Source organism: Chiloscyllium punctatum, chromosome 4, assembly GCF_047496795.1.
Source record: "Chiloscyllium punctatum isolate Juve2018m chromosome 4, sChiPun1.3, whole genome shotgun sequence".
Lineage (NCBI taxonomy): Eukaryota > Metazoa > Chordata > Chondrichthyes > Orectolobiformes > Hemiscylliidae > Chiloscyllium > Chiloscyllium punctatum.
In genome coordinates this window covers 97,352,508-97,363,652 of record NC_092742.1, presented here as the reverse complement: position 1 = coordinate 97,363,652, position 11,145 = coordinate 97,352,508, and the positions used below count along the sequence as shown (strand labels likewise).

Below are 11,145 nucleotides of genomic sequence, written 5' to 3'. Positions count from 1 at the left end.
TCATTGTAAACCCAACGTGTAAGTAACAAAAACAGAAATTGCTGAAAAAACTAGCAGGTCTGGCAGCATCCGTGAAGAGAAAGCAGAGTTAACGCTTTGGGGGTCCCGTGACCCTTCTTCAGAACTGGATTTTTGTAATTGTTATTTTAAGTATTGCAAGCACGTGTGAACTGGAGTCTAATGCAGCTTGCTGGTGTCAAATTTTAATGGTAATTCAACTTAATGTACTTAACAGGCGTTAAGAATACAATACGTTTTTGAAGGGAAAATCATCGATTGTACGCACCCAGGGATGTACAATTGCTGTTGTATATCAGTAGGGACTCAATATGTTGAAACGACTTACAGGAACCAGCAACATCATTGATTTCAAGAGGGTGTCGAAATGAATAACCAGACTTGAGACAATTGTATACCATGTGGATCTGAAATGAACAGAGGTTAAATTGGATCTTGGGACATCTATATACAAGGCAAAACTATTTCTTCAACTGGGTCCACAGATAAGGGATCACCCCACCTTTATTCAAAACCAATGCCAGGATATCGCACCACGTGGAACGCATAATCCGCTGCATCAGATGTCCTGTGCCAGCGATGAAGAGTGCAGAGCCATACAGGGCAATGGATCTCCCATTTAAACGGTACATCATTTTCAAACACGCCTCAAATCAGCTCAGTGCTAAAAGGCACAGGAACTCTAAATCACCTTCCCAAAATATCAGCAAGGCCCGTACAACATGTACACTTAAAATAATTTTAAAGCATTTGCAAATTTTTCCTTTGTGCAACTGATGACAACAATGGTTTTAAGACGAGTCTAGGTGAAGTTTTGGGGGGTAGTGACTGCAAAGGAAATATGTTGAGGTTCTTACAGATGTATGGAATGTCGGTTGACCAATGACCCTCATGACTAGGCAGAACGAGCTCGAGATATCTCTAAACGGGGAGACGGAAAAGCAGGCCGCGAATGAGCTCAGTTCAGCTGCGGGTAGGACCTGACCGCTCCGCCAGTGAGTGATTTTAAATTGATCCAACCCCCCGTCCTCCAAAATAAAGTTAAATTATTCTGTCGGCAATTCCGGTTCGCGCCTTCTCTCTCTCCCCCCCCCCCCGCATTGGTCAACAGTTGTCATCGTGCGATAATAACCTGATCGCCATTATTTCTGGCGAGATTTTGACAGCTTAAAAGTGGAGCCCAGGTTTAGTGCAACAGTGCACTTCCGTTCAGTGCCTGAGACGCGTGGGCTGGAACAACAGATCCCCGACCGAACAGCGGCTTGAAGTGAGTTCTATTCCTTCCTTTTTGTTATTTCATTCCGTATAATCGGCTCCTCTCTCTCCACCTCAGACACTGCCGTGTCTCCCGTGCTGAACAAACTCATCCTATCACGCTGAGGTGGAAGCCTAGAGAGCCCAGAGCCTCAATGGTTAACAGTACAAAGAAATAATTTGTGCTTTAATGACAGGACTGATAACGGACAATCTTCATGTTGTAAAGAGCATTGGAAATGGTTTAAAAAATACTTATTAACTATCAAAAGCATTTCTAAATTACTATTTAAACTAACACGAAATGCAATATACTTATCAGAATCATTGAGCGATATCGATATAGCAGTGTAAAAATAGACAGAAAAGTAATGGTCATGTTCTTATTGGAAATAATAGCTGTTATTATCGTCTGTGAGAACAGTCTTCAATGCCAGTAGATACGTATAATAACTGATCTATTGTTAACGAACTCTGATTTATGAAGAAAGAAAACAGAGATTTTAAGCTAGAGGAGAGAATGGAATTCACCACTTTCCAGTCACGGATTGAGGAACTTGTTAGGATTGTATTGAAAGTTTAGCCTCTGTTATCAGGACGGGGCTAATGACGGAAACGTGCGCACTTTCTGTTTCCCGCCCAACCTGTTCAAAGACATTATTGCACACCTCTGGAGCAGGGGAGGACTCCTAGCCAAGACTCACGGACACCACCACTGGCACCACAGGAATCTTTGAAAACGCGTGGGTTTAAACGATTACAAATTACTGAGTATAGTGAGATCAATTATTCCAGGACTGGGATTTGCACATTCTCCCCGTGTCTGCGTGGGTTTGCTCCGGGTTCTCCGGTTTCCTCCCACAGTCCAAAGATGTGCAGGTCGGGTGAATTGGTCATACTAAATTGCCCATAGTGGAAGGTGCATTACTCAGGGGTAAATGTAGGGTAGGGGTATGTACAAACTCCAGGACTGAACCTCGATTACCCAACTGGAACTGATGGATTTCTTCTACATTTTGAATTCAATCCAGTGCCTGATCTTTTGGTTGGGATCATGGCTCAATCATCCGTTACTTCCTGTCTTTAAGATATTGAGCCTTATATTTTCCACCTATATAGTTCGACCATTTGACGCTGCCTCTGTCGATCCTGAGGCAACATTTTGCAGGGATTGTGCCAGTGTTTATAACTTCCCCGTTAGAGGTGGAGGACGCATTCATAGATACCTGACTCTGCAAAAAGGACATCATTTTGCGGTGGGACAGGGCATCGATGAGGCCACGGTTGGAATATTGCGTTTAATTCTGGTCTCCCTGCTTTAGCAAAGATGTTGCGAAACGTGGAATTGCTCAGAAAAGATTTACAAGGCTGTCGCCAGGATTGCACGGTTTGAGCTACAGGGAGAGGGTGAATAGGTTGGGGCTGTTTTCCCTGGAGCGTCAGAGGCTGAAGGGCAACATTATATAAGTTTATAAAATCATGAGGGTCATGGGTAGGATTAGTAGCCAAAGTCATTTTCCTAGATGAGGGGTGTCCAAAACTGCACGGCATAGGTTTAAGGTGAGAGGGGAAAGATGTAAAAGGGATTTAAGGGGTGACCTTTTCATGCAGAGGGTGGTGCGTGTGTGGAATGAACTGCCAGCGGAAGTGATAGAGGCTGGCAAAATTACAGCAGTTAAAACACATCCAAATATGTACATAAATAGGAACGGTTATGGGCCAAATGCTAGCAAATGGGACTAGATTTATTTGGGATATGTGGTCGGCATGGACGAGTTGGACGGAAGGATGCCTTTCCATTTGTATGTCTCTGAGTCTATAACAAGATATCGCCAATCTCTTTTAAGGACATTTGAATTCATGATAAAATGACAATGACAACAACTAATGCAGTTCCTTAAGAAACAAAGAGAGCTGTTTTAAACTCCCCACTCTATCTCAAAATGGTGGATCTGAGTCAAATGTGAAGTTAACATTTAAGCAAAAAAAAGAGACCATCGCCTTCAACCCGCCCACATCCACTTTTAGAGCGGGTGGCTGTCAAATCCGGGCCGTAAAACGTAAATTATGTCGGGGACTGATGACATCTTTTTAAAAAGAAAACCCAGGACGTTGTGTTTTTTTTAAGCAATTCTTATTGTACTTCCTGACCCCTTCAAAATCAAGGAGCTAAGAGGAGATGAGTAAATGGAAGAAAATGGGCTTATTGGTGAGAGGCAGCATGGTTTTGTACAGGGAAGGTCATGTCTTACAAACCTAACAGAATTCTTTGAAGGAGGTGACAAGGTTGATTGAGGAGGGAAGGGATGTAGATGTCACATGCATGGTATTTAGTCAGGTGCTTGATAAGATTCCCCATGGTAGGCTGATGGAAAAGGTGAAGTCGCATGGGGCCCAGGGTGTTCTAGCTGGATGGATAGAGAACTGGTTGGGCAACAGGAGACAGAGTAGTGAAAGGGAGCTTCTCAAAATGGAAACTTGTGACCATTGGTGTTGCACAGGGATCAGTGTCGGGACCACTAGTTTTTGTGACATACATAAATGATTTGGAGGAGAAAGTGAGGACTGCAGATGCTGGAGATCAGAGCTGAAAATGTGTTGCTGGAAAAGCGCAGCAAGTCAGGCAGCATCCAAGGAGCAGGAGAATCGATGTTTCGGGAAGGGCTCATGCCCGAAACGTCAATTCTCCTGCTCCTTGGATGCTGCCTGACCTGCTGCACTTTTCCATGAATGATTTGGAGGAAGGTGTACGTTGCCTCATTAGTAAGTTTGCAGATGACACCAAGATTGGTGGAGTAGCAGATAGTCAGAATCATAGAGATGTACAGCATGGAAACAGACCCTCCAGTCCAACCTGTCCATGCCGACTGTGAGAGAATACAGCAGAATATAGATAGATTGGAGAGTTGGGCAGAGAAATTGTAGATGGAGTTTAATCCGGACAAATGCGAGGTGATGCATTTTGGAAAGTCCAATACAAAAGCAAACTATACAGCACGGTGGCTCGGTGTTTAGCACTGCTGCCTCACAGCGCCAGGCGATGGGTGTGGGGTTTGCACATTCTCCATGTGTCTGCGTGGATTTCCTCTGGGTGCTCCGGTTTCCTCCCACAATCCAAAAGTTGTGTAGATCAGGTGAAATGGCCATGCTAAATTGCCCATAGTCATAGGTGCATTAGTCAGGGGTAAATGCAGCGTAGGGGAATGGGTCTGGGTGGGTTACTCTTTGGAGGGTCGGTGTGGACCTGTTGGGTCGAAGGGCCTGTTTCCATACTGTAGGGAATCTAAGCTTTCAAAAAAAATGTACAAAGTAACGTTTTCCCAGAGTGGAGGACTCAATTACTAGGGATCACGAGTTCAAAGTGAGAGGGAAAGCTTTAGGGGAGACGTACATGGCAAGTTCTTCACGCAGAGGGTGGTGGGTGCCTGGAACGCGTTGCCAGGGGAGCTGGTAGGGGCGGGAGCGACAGCGTCATTTAGGATGTATCCAGACAGAAACCTGAATGGGCAGGGAGCAAAGGGATACAGATCCTTGGGAAATAGGCGACAGGTTTAAATACAGGATCTAGATGGGCGCAGGCTTGGAAGGCATAAGGTTGCTGTAACTTTCTGTGTTCTTTGAGTAACACAAATGGTTGCGATGATGTCCGCCCTGTCTGTGCCATCCCTCTGCGAAAACAATTCACTCTTACCGCCTCAATGTTTTGTTTTTTTTTCAGACGTGGATCCATTATCTTTAGGAAGTGGGTGGGTGGGAGTGCATTCTAGCTCCTGACCGGGGGAAGGCCAAATTCATTAAGCAAGCTCCTGCGCAGCACGACTTATGGGCCAAACGGAACAGGGGTGTTCCTTTCTCGTCCACTCGGTCTAACGAGCGAACATGCTTCCAGCTCCCGAACTTGCAAATGATACATCGCTATCTGACTTGCGAAGCTCAATGCTGGAGAACGTCCCAGCGTGAAGTTGCTCCTAATGTTCTTTTCGATTTAAAATTTTGACTTTTTTTTTGCTGCTGTATCAGTAAAATGTATCTCCGGTTAAACTGCGTTGTTCATAGAATCTTCGAGCAATCTGGGGATCGTGTCTGTACAAAGAAGTCCACAGCACAGAAACAAAAAGCTCTTCGGCCCACTGAGTCTCTGAGGTAAAAACAATGACTGCAGATGCTGGAAAGCAAATACTGGATTAGTGGTGCTGGAAGAGCACAGCAGTTCTGGCAGCATCCAGGGAGCAGCGAAATCGACGTTTCGGGCAAAAGCCCTTCATCAGGAATAAAGGCAGTGAGCCTGAAGCGTGGAGAGATAAGCTAGAGGAGGGTGGGGGTGGGAGAAAGTAGCATAGAGTACAATGGGTGAATGGGGGAGGGGATGAAGGTGATAGGCTCCCCCACTCACCCACTGTACTCTATGCTACTTTCTCCCCACCCCCACCCTCCTCTAGCTTATCTCTCCACGCTTCAGGCTCACTGCCTTTATTCCTGATGAAGGGCTTTTGCCCGAAACGTCGATTTCGCTGCTCGTTGGATGCTGCCTGAACTGCTGTGCTCTTCCAGCACCACTAATCCACTGAGTCTCTGTCCGACCACCTGATTATTCCAATCCCATTTCCTCATTTAGTAAATACCCCTACTCCCCTGTTGCATCCATTTCAAACCGAAGATAGTCCTCCTGTGTTCTAATGTGGGTCCTCCTGTTATATGCAGAGATGTAAAGCTCAGCTACAATGGTGTTGCTTTTCTTTTCTATACTAGTTTTCAGTAAATTCTGTTGTTACTTCTAGGTAAAGAAAGCAACAACAACTTGGAGTGGATCCGTGGAGGCGAGAACTGATAGGGCTGTGTCTCGGACTGGGCGACGTCTGTTTGGCGATCGGCGAGAAACCCTTTTGACAGGACAGAGGATGAACAGCATTGAGGAAAACTATCCCCTCTTGGAGTTGGAGGAGAAGGACTATGAATTCAGCGGTCACCCTCTAAAGATCACGATGTTCAAAGGAGCTTCCTTGGGCGTATCTGCTTATGTCTGGGGACCTGTAAGTCTGGTGGACTGTTACAAAAAGTTCTCTTCGGAATTATAAACGAACTCCGACCCTCACTGCGACGCCTTTGTCAATTTGGCTACACTGGGGCAGATCAGAAGCTGATTTGAGTCATCTACAGCACAGAAACCGACTCTTCGGTCCAACTCATCCGTGCCGACCAGATATCCTAAATTAATCTAATCCTGATTTGGAGGTGCCGGTGTTGGACTGGGTGGAATAAGTTTAAAAAATCACACAACACCAGGTTTTGGTCCAACAAGTTTATTCGGAAGCAATAGCTTTCGGAGCTTCATCGGAGGGTGAAGGAGCAGAGCTCCCAAAGCTCGTGCTTCCGAATACACTTGTTGGACTATAACCTGGTGTGTGATTTTTAACTTCACCTAACCCCATTTTGCCAGCTTTTGGCCCATATCCCTCGAAACTCTTCCTATTCATCTACCCATCCGGATGTTTTTTTTCTACGTTGTAATTGCACCAGCCTCCAAACCCTGGACTGGCTTCCTTTTCATCCCAGCCCCACCACATATGTGGTGCAACACTGGAGCCTTGTTAAAGCGATGTTTTGTTAGACATTGATCACTGCTGTAATTGAGAAAACATGTAATACACTGAACCTATGGCATTCTGACTCAGAATAGGCGCTGCTGAGCACACGCGTATCAGACAGTATTTATATTTGTACGTGGGAAATGGACGTCACCAGCTGGGCAAACATTTATTTCCCATTTCTAATTGGCCGGGAGTGAATCATCTTATTGAAGTCCTTGGGGTGTATGAACATACACAGACCTTCACAAACCTTGCATACACAGTGCTGTTAGGGAGTAAAGTTCCAGATTTCGACCCACTGAAATAACAGGGACGTTTAAGGCCCATTAAAAGGAAATAGCGCAATGAACACGCACCTCTGCAGGAAGTAACCCCTTGTTGTTCAGTGACACCTTTAACTCAACAAGTTCCATTAAGTGTGATTCAGGTCATAAGGCATTTTTCTCTGCGCAAAGTCTGCAGTCATCACCTCAGACTTGCAATGCAGTAAAATTGTACTCTAACTTTTAGGAAGAAAAAACCTCTGATGTCTACCCCTAGGCATCCACAATGCTTACACAGCCAATTGTTTGCAAGGGGACGCAGAGGTTAGTGGGCCTTGAAAACCCTACTACTTATTAAGTTACCAGTCCTCTCCTAAATGAAGCCAAGAGTCTGGAGTTTGTTCAAAGGGTTTCTCTAATCTCTCCATTACAGGGTGTTTGAGTGAACCTTAACAAACCTGCCCATTTTTCAGAATTATCCTTAAACGTGTGCCCTTTACAAATAAATATCTTGATCAGAGTGTGGGTGTTTTCTTATTCCCTCAGGGGATTGTCCTTTGTCGCTATTTTGAGTCTGAGAAGATTGATTTTACCGGCAAGAAGGTGCTTGAACTGGGCTCTGGCACCGGAATTGTGGGCATATTGACGGTGTTATTGGGTAAGTGAATCCAGCAGGAGCTCCTCATAACGCCACAGAGTGGATAGCGCCCAATCAGAGGCTTTTACGAGATCTGGTCCCTGCAGTGACTTTCTCGCCAAAGTCCACTGCCAAGCTCACAAGCCTCGATTTTGGTATGAAGGGGCAATCAGACAGTGGTTGAAAAGTGTGGCGCTGGAATGGCACAGCCGATCAGGCAGCATCCGAGGGGCAGGAGAGTCGACGTTTCGAGCATAAGCTCTTTTTTTTATCTTTACTCTCCTGCTCCTCGGATGCTGCCTGATCGGCTGCGCTTTTCCAGCGCCACACTTTTCGACGCTGATCTCCAGCATCTGCAATCCTCAGTTTCTCCGAGCAATCCCCGACAGTTGTGGGTCACGAACCTTCAAGTCGACGAAACCCACGTAGCTTCACCAACAAGAACACGACCCGTGATGACTGTAACTGTGGTTTCTCTGTGCATTATCTGAGGCGTTTGTGCACTTGCCTTATTATCGACATCGTAAAGGAAAATCCAAATGCTGTTAATATGAAAACAACAACATGCAACAAACACTAAATATAACTATCAGGACAACGTGTCATGAACAAACTGCAAAACTATGTCCGCTTCTCAAAATCTCTGCGGGACTGAGGACTTTGTCTTTTGTCGCTTGGTTCTCGAACCAACTTTGTCCTCGTTAATGAAAATGCCATTTCAATATAGCCTCCAGGGGTTTGAAAGGGACACCTGCTTTTGAACGTGGTACAGAGTTGGAGGTGCAGGGCACTTCTTTGCTGATCATTAACTTTACACTGCTGATAAGGGGTAAAGGCATTTGCCCCTTTGGCTGTCTTGTGGCTGAGTGACCTGCCTGATCATTCGAGGACCGAGTCAGAGCTAAGTGCTCTCTCCTTCCAAGTTCCTCGGGGTTAAAAGTCACAGCCAACATGTGATGATGTTCCCACTTAGGCCTATCGCTGCATGTCGTGGCTCAGCGTGATGTAGAATTTCCACAGTTCCAAAAACCAGCCCATATAACATAGTTATAATTTTTCCCGGTATTGTGCTGACAGCACTGGGCTAGCTCCAATTAAAATGCTATAGTTCTCCATGTGGTGCAGTCACAGAACTGTAGAATGTTCAGAGCGCAGAGCATAAGGGCACAGCGCGAGGGACACGGGTTCGGTTCTAGTCTCGGGCGACTGTCTGTGTGGAGTTTGCACATTGCCCCGTGTCTGCGTGGGTTTCCTCTGAATGCTCCGGTTTCCTCCCACAATCCAAAGATGTGCAGGTCAGGTGGATTGGCCATGCTAAATTGTCCATAGTGTTATGTGCATTAGTCCGAGGGGGCGGTGTGTGTGTGTGTGTGTGTGGGTTGATCTTCGGGGGGTTCGTGTGGACTTTTGGGCCGAATGGCCTGTTTCCACACTGCAGGGAATCTTAAAAAAAAATCATTCGGCCAATAGTAGCTATGCCTCCTATTTATATGAGCAGCCTTGCTGATCCTACTCCCCTTCATTTCCCCATAGCCTTACAACTTCTATTGATGGAAGCAAGCTCTCTGTATTTCATCTCTCTCGACACTTCATCAGTTTATCGAATCTGTTCTCTGAAGAGAGCAGCTCCGCCTTCCCTCATTTATCCATGTGAGTGAAGTCACTCGTTCTTGGGGACATACTGGTCAACCCTTGTTTGCACCTTCACTGACGCCTTCACATCTTTCTAAGATTGTGCCCTCCAGAATTGGACACAATGTCTCGACGGAGGCTGAGCCATTGTTTCAGAAAGATACGCCATAACTTCCTGAAGTTTGTAGACCATGCTTCGTTTTATAGAGATCAGGATGCTGTCTGTCTTATCAAACAATTTCTCAACCTGTACTAGAGCTGAGGCATCTATTCCAGATCCCTCAGCTCCAGAACCTCTTTTAGAATTCTAGCGCCATCGTATACAGCCTCACCTCGATTTTCCTGATATTAAATTTTATGTTTGGGTCCTTTACTACAATAGTTCTCCCGCTCACAATGCCTCCATTCACATATCCTGTTAAGGGCATGTGTTCCCTACTCCGTGTGCTATTCCATTGATGCCTAACTCAATATCACACAGCAACAACTTGCCCAGGTAATTGTTACTTGACAGAATTCTACTCTTCCATCACTTCGCTAGAACCGCAGACCCGACTGGATGGGCAGTGGATGATTCAGAACCTGGAGAGGGGGAGGGGGGGGGGTGGAGAGGAATGGGGGATGGGGAGGAGAGGAGGGTTGGGAGGGATGGGGCGCGCTCCGGTCAGCATTCGTTTCTATTGGTAAAAACAATGACTGCAGATGCTGGAAACCAGATTCTGGATTAGCGGTGCTGGAAGAGCACAGCAGTTCAGGCAGCATCCAAGGAGCTTCTTCGTTTCTATTGCGCATTCCGTCTTAAAAAAAAAGACAGAACAGCCCCATGAAATATCATCGAGTTGCGAGGGAAAATATTAAGCTAATCCAAGTAACTATTGAGTATTCGGAATGTGAGGCCAGTGAGTGGGGTAGATGGTGGTGGAGTAATGTGTGTGCGTTCTGTTTTGAGGAAATTAAATAATGCATACGCATCAACTCATGCTGAGGGGATCCGGTGGATTCAAACGACGTTTTATTTTTTGCCAGGCGGAGATGTCACCATGACGGATAGACCGTACGTTTTGAAACAAATCGAATATAACATACTGGCTAACATTCCAGTCAGCTCTCGGCACCGTTCGAGGATCCGCGCCCTGGCTTGGGGTAGCGACCAGAACAGTTTCCCAACCGACTTTGATATCATTCTGGGTTCGGACATCGTGTACAGCCCGTCGCAATTTCCGAATCTTATACAGACATTGCTGTATTTCTGCAAAGACAAGACCGTAATTTTTCTGTGTTCGGATGTGAAGTATCGGGAGGGATCGGCTGAATTCCACGAGGAGCTCTTGCCGGTGCAATTTCACAGCCAGCTCATTCATACCAGCGGGAGCTGTTGCATTTACAAAGTGACCAGAAAAGTCTCAGACGACGAAGACTAGTTTCCGATGCAGGATCGGAAGACAGACAACCATCTACTTTTGACTTCTCACCGTTCAGGTGAATGAACGAGCATTACTAACATTTTCATTGGAAAAATATCGCGTGCTGTTCCTTCGCTTTTCTGCCCCCTTCACTTTCCCGGATCTCGCAAATGTTGGTGATACATACCGTCATGTCCCATTAAAATGCTAAACGTACATGTGTCCCCTTACTGGAGATTGCGAGCTAATGATTTAGCTGGAGCATCACATATCAGCAACAGTCTGTAAAGGGACTGAATACGGGACACTACTGTTCCTAACGTCGCGTAGACCACCCCGGACAGGCGCAT

At 45.9% G+C, this 11,145-nt stretch overlaps 1 protein-coding gene across 1 annotated transcript; it reads left to right on the top strand.

The window, feature by feature from the left end:
• Positions 1 to 900: 900 nt before the first annotated feature.
• LOC140476006 (EEF1A lysine methyltransferase 3-like) lies at positions 901 to 10,813 on the top strand. Its single transcript, XM_072567909.1, has 5 exons — positions 901 to 991; positions 2,392 to 2,555; positions 6,051 to 6,302; positions 7,670 to 7,781; positions 10,419 to 10,813. The coding sequence occupies exons 1-5, from the start codon at positions 901 to 903 to the stop codon at positions 10,811 to 10,813; spliced, it is 1,014 nt and encodes a 337-aa protein (XP_072424010.1).
• The last annotated feature ends 332 nt before the right edge of the window (positions 10,814 to 11,145 follow it).

Coding starts and splice junctions, on each gene's coding strand:
- LOC140476006 (XM_072567909.1), top strand. CDS start 901: ATGACCCTCATGACTAGGCAGAACGAGCTCGAGATATCTCTAAACGGG. Junction 2,556..6,050: donor AGGGCATCGATGAGGCCACG/GTTGGAATATTG, acceptor TGTTACTTCTAG/GTAAAGAAAGCAACAACAAC. Junction 7,782..10,418: donor CATATTGACGGTGTTATTGG/GTAAGTGAATCC, acceptor ATTTTTTGCCAG/GCGGAGATGTCACCATGACG.